The following is a 21,645-nucleotide window of genomic DNA, read 5'->3' as shown; positions in this document are numbered from 1 at the left end:
AGCAGACGTGGTTGCTAAATCCACAGTACCTGAATTTAAACATATGGGATAAACATATATGGGATAAACATATATCCATCCTAAGATAAAATACAGGAAATAGTATAAGGGCAGACTGGATGGACCAGGAGGTCTTTTTCTGCCGTCAATCTTCTATTTTTCTATGTTTCTATGTTTTCTTTCCAAGGTTCTTTACTTATCTGAGTTATGCAGAAAAGAGCAACAAAGATTATTAGGGGACGGGAGGCTAAAATATATAGAAACATAGAAACATAGAAGTCTGACGGCAGAAAAAGACCTCATGGTCCATCTAGTCTGCCCTTATGCTATTTCCTGTATTTTATCTTAGGATGGATATATATTTATCCCAGGCATGTTTAAATTCAGTTACTGTGGATTTATCTACCACGACTGCTGGAAGTTTGTTCCAAGGATCTATTACTCTTTCAGTAAAATAATATTTTCTCATGTTGCTTTTGATCTTTCCCCCAACTAACTTCAGATTGTGTCCCCTTGTTCTTGTGTTCACTTTCCTATTAAAAACACTTCCCTCCTGGACCTTATTTAACCCTTTAATATATTTAAATGTTTCGATCATATATGAAGAACTGTTGCAAGAAATGGGTATGTCTAGTTTAATGAAAAGAAGGACCAGGGGAGACATGATAGCTGTCTTTCTTCCAATATCTCAGGGATTGCCACAAAGAAGAGGGAGTCAAAACTATTTTCCAAAGCCCCTGAGGGTGGAACAAGAAGCAATGGATGGAAACTAATCGAGGAAGAACTAAGCAGGTGGGTGGGTGGGTTGGGTGGATGGATGGATGGATGGATGGATGGATGGGTGCATGGGTGATAGCTAGATGATCGATGAATAGTTGGATAGATGGATAAATAGATGAATAGATGGTAGATGGCTAGATATATGACAGATGTATACATAGATAGATAAATGACTAAATGAATATCATGGGGAATTCTGAGAGTTGAAGTCCACAAGTCTTAAAGTTGCCAATGTTTAATTCCCCTGCCTCTCCTGCTGTACACTGTTACAAAAATCAAATATGTTATATGTTGTGATTCCGTCTGAGGCTCCTCAGGGAACGGCTGAACCTCTGCCGGCTCCCTGCTCAGAGGGGGAGGATGAGGAACAGGAGGAGGAGGAGGAGGCCCAGGCAGAAGGGGAGGAGGAATATCAGGCCGAGGGAGAGGGAGAACAGCCAGAATCCCCCGGGGTGGAGCTCTCCCCAGCAAGCAGCCTGGAGTCCTTAGATGAAAATGCTCAAGCCATCATCGATCACAGGCAGAGAAGAGCAGCACAACGAAGGGGACAATTAGCCAGGTACTTCCAGTCCTAAATAGGTAACAGCTGCGTTTGGGTGTGGTTCTCCCCAGAAAGGCTGAAAAGGCAGACCCACCCTTCCTGTATTGTGGAGTATTATCTTTGGGAGTCCTGGGACCTGGCTGTGATATTTGGCGTCTCTGATTCTGGCTTGTGGCCTTGAAGGCTGAAACCTTGGGGAAAAAGGCGTGGGGGCTTATTCTCTACAGTGGTGTGTGTGCCAGCAAGAAGTCTGCTGTATTGTCTGGCCGTCAGGACTTTGCTGTGGATCCTCATAGCCTGCCTGTTGGGAAGAACAGGTTTTTCTCTGTGTTTATTTTTCAAACTATAAAGTGCTTTTGCTTTTACCAGTGTGTCTGGCTGCTTTTTCCAGCTGGTGTTGAAGTCTGGGGGCACCCAGACAGAACAGTTATATATATATTTTTCCCCAATTTGGGGGTAAATAGATGAGTAGGTGGAGAAAATGTAACCTTAGAACCTCATAAGGAAGGAAAAGTGCCGTAGTTAGTAGAGAATAATTCAGTCATCTTGCAGGCAGTTATTTTGTGAGCCATTAAATTAGCAACTGCAATTTCTATGGCTCGAATGCTATCTTTTCTCCCCGTGCCCCGGAGGTACAGCCAAAGAGGCCGGGATACCATTGTGTTCCTATAATTATTAAAAGAAAAAGGCTAATCGCTTTTCTCAGGAAGGGAAAACAAGGCAATTAGCAAGAAGGGAGCTGTAACCCAACTGTTGGCTTTCAAGGCTTTCAATGAGCTTCCATTTCTATGGCAGACTACAAGTCACCTCTGATGCTGTGCTGCCATCATGTGGTGGCATGATGTTATAACAGCTAGTACTAGCGTTTAGTACCCCTAATCTAAAGTTATCAGTTCCTTTCTGCCCATTTTAAAGAGAACTCATTCCAGTACAGTGGCACCTCTACTTAAGAACGCCTCTACTTAAGAATCTTTCTAGATAAGAACCCAGTGATCAAGATTTTTTTGCCTCTTCCTAAGAACCATTTTCTACTTAAGAACCTGAGCCCGGAAAAATTTCCCAGGAAATTTGAGACAGGCACGAAGGCCCGGCCACTTTCCTGCCATTCCCACTTTAATTCTAGCCATCTTGGGCTTTTCAGGGCTGCCAGAGGAGCCTTTCAGTGGCACTTAAGGGGACTTTGGCAATCCAGAGCAAATGGAGCATTTTCCTTTCTCTGGGTGCTTGGAGAGGAAATAAACCAGTGTCCACCTCCTCCTCCTCTTCTTCCTCCCCCTCCCACCCAAATTCCGAGCTTTTATTTCTTTCCTAATGGGTTGGCATGCATTATTTGCTTTTACATTGATTCCTATGGGAAAATTGCTTCTACTTAAGAACATTTCTACTCAAGAACCTGGTCACGGAACGAATTAAGTTCTTAAGTAGAGGGAACACTACCATTTTTGCAGTCCTTCACTGCCTGGTGGAATAGAATAGGATAGGATTCATTTTTTAATTGGCCAAGTGTGATTGGAAACTGTTCTGTCGGGCTCTCTGGTAGACTCCTCCCGAAAATTCACAGGTACAAATTTCAGACACACACACGTTTGAAAATTCAAAACAATGTTCTTTATAATGAAAATTCACTTAAACCAAGCCCTCTTTTGGTATAGCAAAGAGCACTCGTCTCCAAACAAACTGGTAATTTGTACAAGTCCCTTATCAGTTCTGTGATACTTATCTTGCAGCTGTGAGGCAATTCACAGTCCTTCTTCTTTCACAAAGTGAAACACACTTGGCTCTGGTTTAGTTTCAAAGTGGGGAAAAATCAGCACACAAAAGGTCAAAGTCAGTAAAGCAGTCACGAAACACAATGATCAGATAATCCTCCACAATGGCCAAACCCACAGGCTGCTCTTTATAGCAGCCTCACTAATTACCACAGCCTCACCCAACCACAGGTGGCCTCATTTTCTTTGATAATAATCTCTCAGTTGTTGTTGCCTGTGCATCGCTCTCCGCATGCGTGGCTGTATCATTAACTCTTGTTCTGAATCCAAGGAGGAGCTAGATAATTGATCTCCTTCTGAGCGGTCTGCCACACTCTCCTCCTCCCTCTCACTCATGTCTTCTTGGTCAGAGGAGCCTTCATCAGCAGATTCCACCGGGAGCAAAACAGGCCTGCAGCATGTGGATGTCTCCCCCACATCCACAGTCCTTGGGGCAGGAGCTGGGCCAGAGCTAACTACAACAGAAACACAAGGTGCAGATGCTCTCAGTGTACATAAAAGAAAAGAGACATTTGTCAAGAATCATGAGGTACAACAATTAATGCTTGTCTTAGGATTCAAATAAGCAATGAGGAAACAATCTATATTAATATAAATCTTAAGAATACAAGCAATACGTTACAATCATAAGTGGGAGGAGGTGGATGATAAGAACGATGAGAAGACTAATAGTAATAGTAATGCAGCCTTGGTGAACAGTTTGACAGTGTTGAGGGAATTATTTGTTTAGCAGAGTGATGGCATTTGGGAAAAAACTATTCTTTGTGTCTAGTTGTCTTGGTGTGCCGTGCTCTATAGCGTCGCTTAGCCAACTTTTTCTCTTGTTTTTCTCCACCACAAACAAAACTTTGCCAATGCACAACTTTAGAGTCTCATTACTGTTCAGTGACCTGAGTTTCAGGATAAAGACAAGGACCAGAGCATCAAGGTTACCAAAGCGATAACTCTGTTCTTCTACCGTGTCCCAAACACCATCCTATCTTCTCCCCGACGAACAATGCAAAACAAGGTTTTTGTGGCATCATTGCCAAGAACTCTCCATCCCACCTTCAACAACCTCCTGTGATCTTGTCTCCTTTCTGGCTCCCTATGGATGTTTGTTTTGGTAACCTGCCCCAGCATCTTCCACTGTTATCTGCTCACCCTTTCTCCAAAAAGTCTGCCACCCAGCCTTATCTTCCGTCTTTCTTCTACGATGGCATTTCAAAACAATTTCTTCTCTCTTGCCTTCCTCCAGCTCCATCCAAGTCACGCGTGACGCTTGGTGCTAAAGGCCTTGGACAGATAGCTGAGAGACTTAACTTTGTTGACAAATGCCTTCTCCGAGAAGGTTTTCCGAGCCTACGCTTGGGGCCTCCTGTTATCGCCAGGTCTTTCTAGGTTAACAAAGATTGCACTGCATGGCAATCTTATCTCAATGTTCGGTGGTAAACCTTTCGGACAGTTCTTGAGAATATCTTCCTTTTACTATAGAGAAGAGACTTAGTAGTTGTTGTTGTTGTTATTATTAATATTGAAGCTATGTGCTTTTGGGAGAAGTATAAGGTTAAGGAATAGAAATACCAGAATATTATTATTATTATTATTATTATTATTATTATTATTATTATTATTATAACAACAACAACAACTAGGATGCTTGGCTGCATAGCTAGAGGTATAACAAGCAGGAAGAGGGAAATTATGATCCCGCTATATAAAGCGCTGGTGAGACCACGTTTAGAATACTGTGTTCAGTTCTGGAGACCTCACCTACAAAAAGATATTGACAAAATTGAACGGGTCCAAAGACGGGCTACAAGAATGGTGGAAGGTCTTAAGCATAAAACGTATCAGGAAAGACTTCATGAACTCAATCTGTATAGTCTGGAGGACAGAAGGAAAAGGGGGGACATGATCGAAACATTTAAATATGTTAAAGGGTTAAATAAGGTCCAGGAGGGAAGTGTTTTTAATAGGAAAGTGAACACAAGAACAAGGGGACACAATCTGAAGTTAGTTGGGGGAAAGATCAAAAGCAACATGAGAAAATATTATTTTACTGAAAGAGTAGTAGATCCTTGGAACAAACTTCCAGCAGACGTGGTAGATAAATCCACAGTAACTGAATTTAAACATGCCGGGGATAAATATAGATCCACCCTAAGATAAAATACAAAAAATAATATAAGGGCAGACTAGATGGACCAGGAGGTCTTTTTCTTCCATCAGTCTTCTATGTTTCTATGTTTCTATAACAATAATAACAACAACAACAACAACAACAACAACAACAACAGAGTTGGAAGGGACCTTGGAGGTCTTCTAGTCCAACCCCCTGCTTAGACAGGAAACCCTATACTATTTCAGATAAATGGTAATCCAACATCTTCTTAAAAACTTCCAGTATTGGAATATTCACAACTTCTGGAGGCAAGCTGTTCCACTGTTCTGATTGTCAGGAAATTTCTCCTTAGTTCTAAGTGCCTTCTCTCCTTGTTTAGTTTCCACCTGTTGCTTCTTTTTCTACCCTCAGGTGCTTTGGAGAATAGGTTGACTCCTTCTTCTATGTGGCAACCCCTGAGATATTGGAACACTGCTATCATGTCTCCCCTGGTCCTTCTTTTCGTTAAACTAGCCATGCCCAGTTCCTGCAACCGTTCTTCATATGTTTTAGCCTCCAGTCCCCTAATCACCTTTGTCGCTCTTCTCTGCACTCTTTCTAGAATCTCAACATCCTTTTTGCATCGTGGTGACCAAAACTGAATGCAGTATTCCAAGTGTGGCCTTACCAAGGCCTTATAAAGTGGTATTAAAACTTCAGGTGATCTTGATTCTATCCCTCTGTTAATGCAGTCTGGAGTTGTGTTGGCTTTTTTGGCAGCTGCTGCACAGTGCTGGCTCATATTTAAATGGTTGTCCACTAGGACTCCAAGATCCTTCTCACAGTTACTACTGTTGAGCAAGGTACCACATATATTGTACCTGTGCATTTTGTTTTTCTTGCCTGAAGTGTTAATGGTTGCAGGAACTGGGTATGCCCAGTTTAATGAAAAGACGGCCCAGGAGAGACATGATAGCAGTGTTCCAATATCTCAGGGGCTGCCACAAAGAAGTGGGAGTCAAGCTATATTCTCCAAAGCACCTGAGGGCAGAACAAGAAGCAATGGGTGAAAACTAATCTAGGAGAGAAGCGTAATTAACAACTTGGGATAGAAAAGGTGGATAGAGAAAAATTATTTTCTCTATCACACAATACTAGGACGAGGGGGCACTCCCTAAAGCTCATAGGTAAGAAAGTGAGGACAAATAAAGAGAAATATTTCTTCACCCAGAGGGTCCTTGGTTTATGGAATTCACTTCCAGAAGAGATCGTAACAGCTGTCAGACTTGACAGCTTCAAGGCAGGATTAGATAGATTCGTGGATGCCAAGTGTATCGGTGGTTATTGAAACAGATGTCCATGTGCCGCCTCTATGTTGGTTGAGGCAGGCAGGATTCCCTTGAGTACCATTTGTTGGGGGTCCAGGGAAAGGGAGGGTTTTTGCCTTCTCTTTCTGCTCAAGATCCCCAGGGACAATTGTTGGGCCACTGTGTGACACAGAATGCTGGACTCGTTTGGCCTGATTCAGCATGGCTCTTCTTAGGTTCTTATGTTCTTAGAACTAAGGAGAAATTTCCTGACAGTTAGAACAATTAATCAGTGGAACAGTTTGCCTCCAGAAGTTGTGAATGCTCCAACAAGTTTTTAAGAAGAGATTAGACAAGCATCTGTCTGAAGTGGTTTAGGGTTTCCTGCATAAGCAGGGGGTTAGACTAGAAGACCTCCAAGGTCCCTTCCAACGCTGTTATGCTGTAAGTGAAATCTCAGACATTAACACTTCACCAGAAGAGCCGTTCACTCCTCCACTCAAAATAGAATACCCTATGAGACTAGACTTTCGATCCTGGGCCTAGAAAGTTTAGAACTAAGACGCCTTAAACAAGATCTAAGTATTGCCCACAAGGTCATGTGCTGCAACGTCCTGCCTGTCGGCGACTACTTCAGCTTCAACCACAACAATACAAGAGCACACAACAGATTTAAACTTAATATTAACCGCTCCAAACTTGACTGTAAAAAATATGAGTTCAGTAACCGAGTTGTCGAAGCATGGAACTCATTACCGGACTCCATAGTGTCATCCCCAAACCCCCAACACTTTACCCTTAGATTATCTACGGTTGACCTATCCAGATTCCTAAGAGGTCAGTAAGGAGTGAGTACAAGTGCACTAGAGTGCCTTCCGTCCCCTGTCCTATTGCTCTCCTATATCTCCTATACCTTTCTTCTATTCCTATATCTCTTCTTCTATTTTTTCATTGATATGTTCTATTACTATACCTTCTTTTCTATTATTTCTTAGATATATTTTACTGTGAGTATCTCCTCTATAACCTTCATCATGTATTTTACTGTGTGTATATAGATATATATAGTGTTCCCTCGATTTTCGCGGGTTTGAACTTCGCGAAAAGTCTATACCACGGTTTTTCAAAAATATTAATTAAAAAATACTTTGCGGGTTTTTTCCCTCTACTACGTTTTTTCCCGCCCGATGACGTCATATGTCATCGCCAAACTTTCATCCGACTTTAATAAATATTTCTTTTAATAAACTTTAATAAATAAAAATGGTGAGTAATGATCTAAATGGTTGCTAAGGGAATGGGAAATTGCACTTTAGGGGTTTAAAGTGTTAAGGGAAGGCTTGTGATACTGTTCATAGCCAAAAATAGTGTATTTACTTCCGCATCTCTACTTCGCGGAAATTCGACTTTCGCGGGTGGTCTCGGAAGACATCCCCCGCGAAAATCGAGGGAGCACTGTACTCACTAAAACCCTCATTGTGTATTGGACAAAAGAAAGAAAGAAAGAAAGAAAGAAAGAAAGAAAGAAAGATAGAAAGGAAGGAAGGAAGAAAGAAAGAAAGAAAGAAAGGAAGGAAGGAAGGAAGGAAGAAAGATAGAAAGAAAGATAGAAAGAAAGAAAGAAAGAAAGAAAGATAGAAAGAAAGAAAGAAAGAAAGAAAGAAAGAAAGAAAGAAAGAAAGAAAGAAAGAAAGAAAGACTTCCCATACCATGATTGAATTTATACTCCATTTTTGCCAATGGTCTATTTGAGGTCTCCAGGTGCTTCGTGGAAAGATACAGTGAAACTTCCACTGGTGATTTCAAGGAAAACCAGGATAGACTCAACAGTGTAGCAGAAGATACAAACTGCTTATCAAGTCATAAGAATTCCCTCCTCTCCAAAGGACCTGGAGCCCTTTTTCAAATACTGTATCTGCTTTTGTCGTTCCAACATGCGTGTTCCTGAAATGTGGATTTCATTTGCTGCCCCCACTCTCCAAGGCTGCTTGACTCTGGGGTTTAAACAATCCCCAATTTAAATTTCCATGATTAGAGACTGAGCCTTTTTAAAAAAATGTTCCAGATTTAATTTTAAAATGGCAATGGAAAAAGTTTCCGAGGAGGGCCTGATGAAACCAACAGCTTGCGCTTGAAAGAGATGCATTTAATGTAGGGGGGCTGTCAATTGAGTCCAGAGAGCTTAGTGTTTTTCAGTTTGGTTTTTTTAAAAAATAAGTGTGCATGTATGTGTGTGCACAGGCTTTTGAATTAATGCTGACTCTTGGCAACTTCCTGGATTAATCACTGCAATTTTCTTGAAAAGATTTCCAAAGTAGTTTGCCATTGGTTTCTTCCTAATGCTCAGAGAATAGGAAAAGTTTCTCTTTCCTTTTCTTTCCTTCCTTCCTTCCTTCTTCTTTCTTTCCCTTTCTTTCTTTCTTTCCTTCTTTCTTTTTATTTCTTCTTTCTTTTTTCTGTTTCTTTTTTTCTTTCTCTTTTTTTCTTTCCTTTCTTTCTTTTCTTATTTCTTTTTCTTTCGTTCGTTCATTTGTTCCTTTATTCTTTCTTCTTTCTTTCCCTTTCTTTCTTTCTTTCTTTCTTTCATTCTTTCTTTTTATTTACTCTTTCTTTTTTCTGTTTCTTTCTTTTTTCTTTCTTTCTTTCTTTCCTCTTTTCTTATTTCTTTTTCTTTCTTTCTTTCTTTCCTTCCTTCATTCTTTCTCTCTCCCTTCCTTCCTTTCTTCCTTCCTTTCTTTCTTTCCCTCTTTCTTTTTTTCCTTTTCTTGTGTTTTGTTTTTTTCTTTTCTTTCTTTCTTTCTTTCTTTTCTTCCTTCCTTTCCTTCTTCCTTGCCCTTTCTTTCTTTCCTTCCTTCTTTCTCTCTCTCTTCCTTCCTCTGTTTCTTGCTTCCTTCATTTCATTTTCTTCTTTCTTTTTTCCTTCCTTCCTTCCCTTTCTTTCTTTCTTTCTTTCTTTCCTCTCGTTCTTGTTGCTTTCTTATTTCTTATTTCTTTCTCTTCTCTTCTCTCTTCCTTCCTCCCACTCTGCCTCCCTCCCTCTCTCCTTTCCTCCCTCCCTCCCAATGTGTTGGATCTGTCGTGGCCAAATTGTACTGAATGGTATGCATGTGTGTTGACTGGATTATTTTAGTTGTGGGAGTTTATAGTTTTAGATATGACATTTGACTTCTTTTTTAATTGTATTTGTATCTTTTATATCATTGTAAGCCACCCTGTGTCCTTCAGGATTGGGGGGCATAGAAGTCGAAATAGATAGATAGATAGATAGATAGATAGATAGATAGATAGATAGATAGATAGATAGATAGACAGACAGACAGACAGACAGACAGACAGACAGACAGACAGACAGACAGACAGACAGACAGACAGACAGACAGACAGACAGACAGACAGATAGATAGATATAGATGATAGATAGATGATTGATAGATAGATGATTGATAGATAGATAGATGATAGATAGATAGATAGATATAGATGAGATAGATGATAGATAGATGATAGATAGATAGATATAGATGATAGATAGATGATTGATAGATAGATGATTGATAGATAGATAGATAGATAGATAGATAGATAGATAGATGATAGATAGATAGATAGATAGATAGATAGATAGATAGATAGATAGATAGATGATAAATAGATGATTGATAGATAGATGATAGATAGATAGATAGATAGATAGATAGATAGATGATTGATAGATGATTGATAGATAGATGATAGATAGATAGATAGATAGATAGATAGATAGATAGATAGATAGATAGATAGATAGATAGATAGATAGATAGATAGAAAAATACATAAATAAATAAACAAACATCATGTGATGTAATCAGTAAGATCCCCCCCCCTCCAAAGCAACATACAGATGGAATACTTTAATCCAGTTTTGATCACTATGATATAAAGAGATGTTGAGACTCTAGAAAAAGTGCAGAGAAGAGCGACAAAGATGATTAGGGGTCTAGAGGCTAAAAGATATGAAGGAAGGTTTTAGGAACTGGGCATGGCTCGTTTAATAAAATGAAGGACCAGGGGAGACATGGTAGCAGTCTTCCAATATCTCAAGGGTGGCCACAAAGAAGAGGAAGTCAACCTATTCTCCAAAGCACCTGAGGGTAGAACAAGAAGCAAGGGGTGGAAACAGTGGTGGGCTACAAGCCAGAACGCTAAATTGCGCTCGCCGCCACTGCTCGTAAGTTCTCGCAGGACCAGCGCAATTTTGCTGCTGCACATGTGGAGGTAGCAAAATTGCACCCGTGTTTCGGTGAGGTTTTACCTGCGCGATTTTGCTACCTCCAGAGGCGCAGCAGCAAAATCGCGTTGGTCCTGCAAGAACTTATGAGCCGCCGCGGCGAGTGCAATTTAGCGTTCTGGCTCGTAGCCCATCGCTGGGTGGAAACTAAACAAGGACAGAAGCAACCTTGAACTAAGGAGAAACTTCCTAACGGTGAGAACAATCAACCGATGGAACAGCTTGCCTTCAGAAGTCATGGGTGCTCCATCACTGGAGGATTTCAAGAAGAGACTGGACACCCACTTGTCTGAAATGGCATAGATTTGTTTTTTTTTTTTTTTTTTTTTTAATTTCATTTTTTTATTTTTTTTATTTATTACTCACTCACTCACTCACTCACTCACTCACTCACTCATTCATTCATTTATTGGACTTGTATGCCGCCCCTCTCTGTGGACTCGGGGCGGCTCAAAGCATATACCAAAAACATAGCAATACATTTTATCTGTTCTGTGGAACTCTCTGGTAGAATCTTCCCAAAAATTCACAGGTACAAATTTCAGACACACACACGTTTGAAAATTCAAAACAATGTTCTTTATAACGAAAATTCACTTAAACGAAGCCCTCTTTTTGTATAGCAAAAAGCACTCGTTTCCAAACAAACTGGTAATTTGTGCAAGTCCCTTATCAGTTCTGAGATACTTAGCTTGCAGCTGTGAGGCAATTCACAGTCCTTCTTCTTTCACAAAGTGAAACACACTTTGCTCTGGTTTAGTTTCAAAGCGGGGGAAAATCAGCACACAAAAGGTCAAAGTCAGCAAGCAGTCACGGAACACAATGATCATATAATTCTCCACAAAGGCCAAACCCACAGCAGCCTCACTAATGACCACAGCCCCACCCAATCACAGGTGGCCTCATTTTCTTTGATAATAATCTCTCAGTTGTTGCTGCCTATGCATCGCTCTCCTCATGCGTGGCTGTATCATTAACTCTTGTTCTGAATCCAAGGAGGAGCTAGATAATTGATCTCCTTCTGAGCTGTCTGCCCCACTCTCCTCCTCCCTGTCACTCATGTCTTCTTGGTCAGAGGAGCCTTCATCAGCAGATTCCACCGGGAGCAAAACAGGCCTGCATCATGTCTCCCCCACATCCACAGTCCTTGGGACAGGAGCTGGGCCAGAGCTAACCACAACAATATCCAATTAATATACTAAAAAGATTCTTTAAAATTCTAACTTTAAAACATTCATTTGCATGCATTCAATAATCACACTACCGACATTCGTGGGTCAGGGGGAAGGTCTAATGTCCCCAGGCCTGGCAGCAAAGATGTGTTTTTAAACTCTTTCGGAAGGCAAGGAGGGTGGGGGGCAGTGTGAATCTCCAGGGGGAGCTAATTCCAGAGGGCCGGGCCCCCCACAGAGAAGGCTCTTCCCCTAGGCCCTGCCAGCCGACATTGTTTGGTCAACGGAACCCTAAGGAGACCAACCCTGTGGGACCTCACCGAACGCTGGGATTCGTACAGCAGAAAGCGGTCTCGGACATAATCTGGTCCTATGCCATGTAGGGCTTTATACGACATAACCTGCTCATGCAGGAAGTTGGACTAGATGACCTCTAAATTCTATGTAGAGCTAAAATCGTCATCGCGCTCTGGTTGTGTACCAAGTTCAGAAAGGCTCTTGTACGATTTCAACTTTGCTAGATGAGGACTTGAACTCAAAGTTCCACAGTGAAAATGTCTGTTGGGGATTAGACTTCATCACGCAAAGCCAACTTTTTATAAATTCAAGGAGCTTTTTGTGGGTCGACATTTAAAAATAAGCTGCAGTGCGCTAAAATAAATTCCAGCAGCATGGGGGACAGAGGAATTTGTATAGGATGCATCAAGTCAAGCTTAACTGGCAGTGGAAAACGTGAGTTAAAAATAAAACAACTCAAAAGCCAACAGACACACACGCTCACATACACAAATCCCAAAACAGACCAGAATCTGGAGATAATTAAAACCTCAAAAACACCAATGCACTCAATGATCCTGTTTTCAACAAGATCCTGCTTTCAACCAGATGGTCTATGTGCATACTTCCTAAAAAAGCTCTCTTCTGCTATAGGTGAAGTCCAAATATCTTCAAGCCTGGGAGATACCCCACTCAGCAGTAGTGACTGCGAAAGAGATCTTGGAGTCTTGGTGGACAATCAACTAAACATGAGTCAGCAATGTGCAGCAGCAGCCAAAAAAGCCAACTCAATCCTAAGCTGCATCAACAGAGGAATACGCTCCAAGACCAGGGAAGTACTAATACCACTCTACTATGCCCTGGTCAGACCCCACCTGGAGTACTGCATCCAATTTTGGTCACCTCACTACAAAAAAGACATCAAAACTCTGGAGAAGGTGCAAAAAAGAGCAACCAAAACGATTAGGGGACTCGAAACCAAGACTTACGAAGAGAGATTGAGAGAACTGGGCATGGACAGCCTAGAAAAAAGAAGGTCTAGAGGGGACATGATAGCAGTTTACAGATACTTGAGGGGTTGCCACGGTGAGGAGGGGGTCTCTTTATTCCCCAGGGCACCAGAGGGCCAGACGAGGAACAATGGTTGGAAGCTGACCAAGGAGAGATTCAACCTGGAAATAAGGAAGAACTTCCTGACGGTCAGAGCGATCAACCAATGGAACTGCCTGCCAGGGGAGGTGGTGAACTCCCCAACTCTGGACACCTTCAAGAGGAGATTGGACTTCCATTTGGCTGGGGTGCTGTAGGGTTTCCTGCTCAGGCAGGGGGTTGGACTCGATGACCTAACGGTCCCTTTCAACTCTATTAATTTAAAAAAAATGTTGCCAAGGTTGGGAAACACTGATCTATATAACCCTAAAACTGTATTTATTTCTATTTTGTTAATCCTTCATTATTGTTATTGATCTCTGCAACTGTTATTTATTTGTACAATAGCTCCCAGGTTAATTTAAGTAATACTCGGAATCTTCTTCAGCCTTGTTTCATTTTTAATTGTCCAATTCAGCACATTCTAGTACAGTGGTACCTCTACCTAAGAACGCCTCTATTTAATATTTTTTCTAGATAAGAACCGGGTGTTCAATATTTTTTTGCCTCTTCTTAAGAACCAATTTCTGCTTAAGAACCCAAGCCCGGAAAAAATTCCCCCGAAATTTGAGAGAGGCACGAAGGCCCGGCCAGTTTCCTGACATTCACCCTTTAATGTTGGCCATCTCAGGCTTTTCTGGGCTGCCAGAGGTGCCTTTCGATGGAGCTTAAGGAGGCTTTGGCAGTCCAGAGCGAACGGAGCATTTTCCTTTCTCTGGGCGCTTGGAGAAGGAATAAACCTCTGCCAGCGCCCAGAGAAAAGAAACGCTACCTTCACTCTGGGCAGCCCAGAGCAATCGGAGCGTTTTCCTTTCACTGAGGGCTTGGAGAGGGAATAAACCACTTCACTGTGGTGACTCCCTTGTGCTGCCTCCCATACACCTGGCGCGAGGTTGCCTCCCAGAGCATCTGGGAGCAGAAAGGCAAAAGGGGGCGCTTCGCCCTAGCCGGATCAACTTGGCTTCAGCCAAACCGAGGAGTCACCACAGTAAAGGAAATGCGCCGGATACAAAGCGAGCAAGCGAGAGGAGGGGAGCCCTTCAGCATGGGAAGGAAGAGGAAGCAGATAGCAGCAGCAGTAGCTGCTGCCTTTCGGTCAAAGGAGCGGGAGGTTCCCCCCTCTTGCCCGCCTGGATTTCTCTCTCTGGCGCAGTGTACGGGAAGCAGCCTCGCGCCAAGTGTTTGAGAGGCGCATGCTCCTCCTAGCCACCACAGTCTCTTTTTTTGGAGCCTTAAAGTTTTGGATTTTTTTGATCTCACCTTTTTCCTTTGGCAGCATCTGTTCTCTTCTTCCTCCTCCTCCTCCTCCTCCCACCCAAATTCCCAGCTTTTATTTCTTTCCTAATGGTTTTGCACGCATTATCTGCTTTTACATTGATTCCTATGGGAAAAATTGCTTCTACTTACAAACGTTTCTACTTAAGAACCTGGTCACAGAACGAATTAAGTTTTTAAGTAGAAGTACCATTCTATTTTATTACTGTTTCGTCAATAGGTATACCTTCATTTTGTGCATGAGATTCTTGAATCTAGCTGCTGTTATGCAAAAAGGTGCATCTTATATTCTGAAAAATATGTTAATTAATGTTACATGTAACATTAATTACCGTATTTTTCAGAGTATAAGATGCACCTTTTTCCTCCGTAAAACAGGCTGAAAATTTGGGTGTATCTTATATTCTGAATGTAGCTTTTTGAAGCTTTTTTCCCCATTTATTTATTGATTTATTGATTTATTAGATTTGTATGCCGCCCCTCTCCGTAGACTCAGGGCAGCTCACATCCCTAACGAGGTGCTAACAATCTTTCCAGCTTGTAGGATTCCTATTGGTTCCCAATGTTTTTTATAGCCCTAAGTCTTTGCAGGCTTGTTTTCATTCCTACTTCCTCTGAAGATGTGTTTTTTTCCAGCACTAACCAGGGAATAAAATAATGTGCTGAAGCTGATCCGACTAAGGATGCTAAGGATTGGTAGATTTTCCCCATTTCCCTCCCCCAAAACTAAGGTGCGTCTTATACCCGAGTGTCTTATACTCCAAAAAAAATGGCAGATGATTCTTTTACAATATTTACCTGATAGCATGCCTAGTAACAATAGCTCTGGGTTTAGTTCTATTTTTATGCTGTCATCTCTTCTAACCACCGTTTTATCTTTGCCCAATGTTATTTTGCCATTGTACAGGTCCACCACATATGATAGCAACATCCTGGTACCTGTTTACATTTCCATATTTGGGAACATTTTTGCCATTCCTGCTGGTGGCCCCGGGCTCCATTTTCGATTGTGATGGCTTCCTGCAGCCCTCTGCCAGCCAAAATGGAGCCAGGGAGGGCCGTGTGCAGCCCTCCCACGCTCCGTTTTCACTGGCAGAGGTACCGCAATGTCCTTCAGTTTCCAGGGCGGCCCACAGCCCAGTTCAAAGCAGTCCATGGGTCTCGAGTTTGACACCCGACCAGTGTCTTCCCACCAAACCATTACACGAACAAAAGTGAGAATTAAAACTTTTTATTAGTGTATTCACATATTAGGCAAATGCAACACAGATGAAAGCTTCCCTCTTAGTTTTACAAGTTCTACCAATACATGAGGCTACTGGTAAAATTACACGAGTCGGTAACTCTTTGCCCATTCTTCTGAACTGCCCCGGGCCCACACGTGGTTTCCACCCACCCTCCCACCGGCGTTCTTTTTTTAAAATTTTTTGGTATTGCTCTTATGCCCTATTTTGTTACGGCATTTTAAAAAAAAAGATATCCCTCGTTGCCTTTCAGGTACAGGCAGCCGATTACAAAGCTTAACACTGGCCAAACGTTAGTTGTCAAAGCTAGAATTGCCGCTAGGTGTACTTACGAAGTACAAGCCTAGTGCAAAGTAACCTTTTTGGGGGGGAAGAAGGAAAGAAACAAGACAAAAAAAAGCAATCTGCTACTGCCACGACAAAGAGGACAGACAGCTAGATCACAAGGTGGTTAGTAAGATGTATATTTTTCAAGTCAGAAGAACCCTTCTGTACAGTTTTCCCAACCCTTACCCAACCCAGACCTATCTGTAGAATATAATTCAAAAAACTTCTTTCTTTTTTAAAGCAAGGTCCAGATGTAGGAGTGTCCGAAGATTCACCATAACATGTACTGTGGAGGTTGTTCCTTTGGTCAAGCAATAAGCAACCCACGGAAGCTGCTGCTGCTGCAGCTTCCGCAAGGTCCTATTATCATGGGCGATTGTGGCTCATTTCTACAAACAAAACAAAACCTTTGGTGAAATACCCCTTCGTGCAACCTGTTTCGCCACCTGCAAGAAGGAAATCGTGAAGCAGGGATCTCCTCTGCAATGGCAGCCTCACCTCCTCACGCCCCTTCTCCTTCTCCTCGGACTCTGGGTGTAGCAGGAAGAAAGACTTGGGGGGGGAAATAACACAAGATGTCAACCCACTTGGAACTTCCCCTTTGTCGATTTGATTTAGAAGCCCAGCAAGCAAACACGTCATAAAAAAAAAAATACTATTTTCAGGGAAGTAGGCAGGCTTTGCAGGTCCACTGGTTCACATCTGATGGTGCAATTAGACAGTGGGCTGATGGAGACATTTAAGAAAAAGAACACAACCCCCCCTCTGCCTGATAAGGGAAGAAAGGATCAGTCAAGCCGTACCTGACGATCTCGTTCTCAAAAAACCCAAGAATATCCTGCTGCCTTTAAGTAGGATTTGAAATCGGGAGCAAAAATCTACTAATCGCAGACGAGCGAGACATTCGTGTCCTGGAGGGCAGTAAAGAGGCGAGGGAGAAAGTTGACCGACTCACCGGCTAGGAGAAAATTTGATTGTTTCGTTAGTTATAAAAACCAAATTGACCTATAATTAGCACTACTCCATTTAGTGCGTAAATGACCCAAAGCGAACCTGAAGGACCACAGCAGCGGATGCCTTTGCTGAATGGACAAGATGTGTCCCAATTCAAACCGGATCTGATCGTCTGAGGACAGTAAAGAAATGCCATTTATTTGGAATACGTTCGGGCCCATCAAGTTTTCAGGTGATAAAACCTGAAGTTTAATCTCTATGGTCAGTAGCTGAAGATAATGGAACTGGAAGCGTAAAAGCCTGCACACATATGTATACAAAAATATAAAAAATATGGAGACCAAGTATTTAGGCTTTCTATGAGGTGTCTGCTTAAGCCAGAGCTCCGTATATCTACCGGTGGGGCACTGTTAACTAAGACCATAAAAAACGGTGCCACGCTTTGAAGAGGCTTCCTGACCTAACGCTAACTGTACTTGTCCATGTTATTGGCAAACCTGTAGGACACTCAGGATTTATATATACCCAATAAAAAAAGAAAACACTGTTAAAGTGTTTAAATGTCCCTACCTCCCCTTCAGGAGAAGGTGTTTCTATACACTAACGTTTCACCTAGTATCAGAGTATAAGAAACAAAATCCACAAGGTGCTTGAAAACTGATGAGATTCTCAAGTGCTTTCTCTCTCTCTCTCACTCTCTCTCTCTCTCACTCTCTCGCTCACACTCTCTCTCTTTCTCTCAGAACTTTTTTTTTGGATAGGAAAACAGTTCATGGAGACCACGCACGCGTTGACTGCGACAGAACGAGCCGTTGTCGGGACTTCCCATCTTCGGAGCCCTTCCGAGATTTTACGACATGCTAGAGCAACGCACTGAGGGGGACCCCATCTGAGTCAATACTTTATCCAGCCACTGTAGAGGCCCGTTCAGGTGCAGCTCGATCCAACAAGGAGTGCTTGTTACCGTTTGACGCCTGAAAGGCAAACGAGAGAAGGGTCAGAGAAGGAACACATAAAATTGCCTTTTGCAGCATGGCGAAAACAGCAGACCAGCCAAAGAGAATGCCTGCTAAGACTTTGACTCCCAACTGATGGTTTAGCCACCGTAGAAAGTTACAATGGCGCTGGGGGGAAAATTGAGTTATGGTCGTTTTTCACACTAGCGACCGTTACAGTATGTATCCCTCGTGGTCAGCTGATCAAAATTCACCTGCAAAGTTCATATGCTTAAGAGAACTGGGTCCTATTTATGACAGTTGGCAATGTTCGCCTGGTGCACCAGTTGCGGCCCTACAGCGTTACCTCGATTTTCGCGGGTTCGAACTTCGCGAATAGCCAATACCACGGTTTTTCAAAAAATATTAATTAAAAAATACTTCGTGGGTTTTTTCCTATACCACAGTTTTTCCCACCCGATGAGGTCATATGTCATCGCCAAACTAATATTTTTTGCAAATAAATAACAAAAAAAATAATTATTGTCAATAAATAATTATGTTTATAAATATCAGGATCACTAAGTGTCATATTCAATGGTGATTACCAGTAATAATGGTGAGTAAATGGGTGTTAAGGGAATGGGAAATGGTAATTTAGGGGTTTAAAGTGTTAAGGGATGGCTTGTGATACTGTCCATATCCAAAAATGGTGTATTTACTTCCGCATCTCTACTTCGTGGAAATTCGACTTTCGCGGACGGTCTCGGAACGCATCCCCCGCGGAAATCGAGGGAACACTGTATCTGGACCGGGACTCACTGCTCACAGTCACTCATGCCCTCATCACCTCGAGGTTCGACTACTGTAATGCTCTCTACATGGGGCTACCTTTGAAAAGTGTTCGGAAACTTCAGATCCTGCAGAATGCAGCTGCGAGAGCAATCATGGGCTTCCCAAGGTATGCCCATGTTACACCAACACTCCGCAGTCTGCATTGGTTGCCGATCAATTTCCAGTCAAAGTGTTGGTTATGACCTATAAAGCCCTTAATGGCATCCGACCAGAATATCTCCGGGACCGCCTTCTGCCACACGAATCCCAGCGACCGGTTAGGTCCCACAGAGTTGGCCTTCTCCGGGTCCCGTCGACTAAGCAATGTCGTTTGGGGGGACCCAGAAGAGCCTTCTCTGTGGTGGCCCCGGCCTTCTGGAACCAGCTCCCCCCAGAGATTAGAATTGCCCCCCACCATCCTCACCTTTCGTAAGCTCCTTAAAACCCACCTCTGCCGTCAGGCATGGGGGAACTGAGATATTCTTTCCCCCTAGGCCTCTACAATTTAGGCATGGCATGTTTGTATGTATGTTTGGTTTTATAAATAAGGGTTTTTTAGTTGTTTTAGTATTGGATTGTTACATGCTGTTTTTATCACTGTTGCTAGCCACCCCGAGTCCACGGAGAGGGGCGGCAAACAAATCAAATCAAATCAAAAATAAAATAAAATAAATAAAATAAAATAGTAAATAAAATAAATAATAAATAAATAAATAAATTCAACCCTGCCACAAGATAATTCTTCAAAGATCCACCAAGCACCTGTATTCAGCTCCCCATCCTTTGACAAAACTCATCCTGATGGTACACATGCGAGTGAGCTGATACACGGCTTCGAAGCCCTGATTCACAGACTGAGCCAGAAGAGCAGCAAATTCCTGGTTGTTGAAGATCTTCAGGTTGCAACCTATACAAAGGGGAAAAGACAGCTGGGTAAGGTTACTATTGCCAAGCCTCGGTAAGACCGCACCTAGAGTAATGCACCCAGTTTGGGTCACCATTCAATAAAAAAAGATGCTGAGACTCTAGAAAAAGTGCAGAGAAAAGCAACCAGGATGATGAGGGGACTGGAGACTAAAAGGCAAGGAGGGTGGGGCAGTATGAATCTTTGGGGGGGAGGTGATTCCAGAGGGCCGGAGCCCCCACAGAGAAGGCTCTTCCCCTAGGTCCCACCAAGCAACATTGTCTAGTTGATGGGTCCTGCAGAAGGCCGACTCTGTGGGGCCTAATCGGTTGCTGGGACTTTGTGGCAGGAGGCGGTCCCGCAAGTAACCTGGTTTGATGAATATTTGTTTTATGTATCTTACCTGGTGGAATTTTGCACACAGTGGCCGGATGCCAGCCATATCTCTGGTTACAGTTGGGACTCTGCACGAAGATTGCGCTATCACTTAAGCACTCGGCAAAAACCTCCCCACCGATGTAATACAAGCGCACTCCCCTTCCTGGGTGAGGGAAGCAAGGAACAGAGAAAGGAGAAATGCTAGAGGTTAACGTCTGAACTGCTTAGGTCCTCCCCTTCTAATGTTTTTTTTTAAAATTAGCTGGATTGTTATTCTTTTAGAGCTAACGTGCCATAATTATACAACTAGACACAAAACTGAATTTTATGGATGGATGGAAGGGAGGGAGGGAGGGAGGGAGGGAGGGAGGGAGGGAGGGAGGGAGGGAGGAAGGAAGGAAGGAAGGAAGGAAGGAAGGAAGGAAGGAAGGAAGGAAGGAAGGAAGGAAGGAAGGAAGGAAGGAAGGAAGGAAGGAAGGAAGGAAAAGAGAGCGAAAGAGATGAAGGGAGGGAGGGAAGGAGGGAAGGAAGGGTCAGAAAGAAAGGAAATAAAAGAAGAAAGAAAAATGAAGAAATGAAGAAATGATGGGAGGCAGGAAGGGAGAGAGGGAGGAAGGAAGGAAAAAGAGAGAAAGAGGCAAAGGGAGGGAAGGAAGGAAAAAGAAAAGAAGGGAGGAAAGAAGGAAGAAAGCAGGCAGGAGAGAGAGAGAAAAAAAATTGAGAAAGAATAAATAGATCTGAAATGTGAAGGGCAGAAGACTGGTAACCCATCAGGGAATCAGACACCCTACCTATGTGCCGTCTTGTCATTTCCACCGTGGCGTTTCTGTTAACGTTGGAGAGCAAACCTAGGCAGAACCGTTCGGAGTTGGATGGGTCCGTGAAGCCATCTACGGTAAGTGAAGGTTGGGATGCGTGGAAAGTTTCACCTACTCTCTGATTTAGTTCATAATATGCTATTGAACACCAAAAGGCAGGCTCCGAGTAGGTAACCGGCTGCAAGTCTGGCAGGCAGAAAGAAATCATTCCTAAAAATCATACTCCACAGGCATTCTACTTCTCAGTATTTGGCAAGGGGTCTGATAGCCATGGCTACCGTTATTGAAGCAGAGCAGGAATGTCCATGTTTTCAGTGTTACACAGCGGTAGGCCAAGTTGGCTCTTCTATGACATGTGGACTTCAACTCCCAGAATTCCTGATTTAGCATGATTGTCTCAGGAATTCTGGGAGTTGAAGTCCACAAGTCATAGAAAAGCCAACTTGGCCTACCCCTGGGGTAACCACAAATCAAAGCTCCATCAGCACAGTAAGGGGCTTCCTTCGCTTACTCCAGAAATTAACCGATTACTGTTTCAAAGGGTAAAATAAAAATATAATACATCTTATTAAAAAGGCTATGTTTGCTCTAACTCACCTCATGTGACAAAATAATCTGAATATCTTAAT

At 42.6% G+C, this 21,645-nt stretch overlaps 1 protein-coding gene across 8 annotated transcripts in view; it reads right to left on the bottom strand.

The window, feature by feature from the left end:
• Positions 1 to 15,837: 15,837 nt before the first annotated feature.
• Positions 15,838 to 21,645, bottom strand: part of SMAD2 (SMAD family member 2) — a 53,475-nt gene continuing 47,667 nt past the window's right edge. For all 8 annotated transcript variants that reach the window (XM_070743586.1, XM_070743593.1, XM_070743584.1 and 5 more), the window contains 4 exons: positions 20,990 to 21,202; positions 20,224 to 20,361; positions 19,679 to 19,823; positions 15,838 to 18,121 (listed from right to left, as the gene is read on the bottom strand). In XM_070743586.1, coding sequence (XP_070599687.1) covers positions 17,998 to 18,121; positions 19,679 to 19,823; positions 20,224 to 20,361; positions 20,990 to 21,202 — 620 coding nt within the window. In that variant the 3' untranslated portion in view covers positions 15,838 to 17,997. The remainder of the gene's footprint in view (positions 18,122 to 19,678; positions 19,824 to 20,223; positions 20,362 to 20,989; positions 21,203 to 21,645) is intronic.

Source organism: Erythrolamprus reginae, chromosome 2 (genome assembly GCF_031021105.1).
Source record: "Erythrolamprus reginae isolate rEryReg1 chromosome 2, rEryReg1.hap1, whole genome shotgun sequence".
NCBI lineage: Eukaryota > Metazoa > Chordata > Lepidosauria > Squamata > Dipsadidae > Erythrolamprus > Erythrolamprus reginae.
The sequence above is the reverse complement of the archived record's forward strand: the minus strand, read 5'-3'. Positions and strand labels throughout refer to the sequence as shown.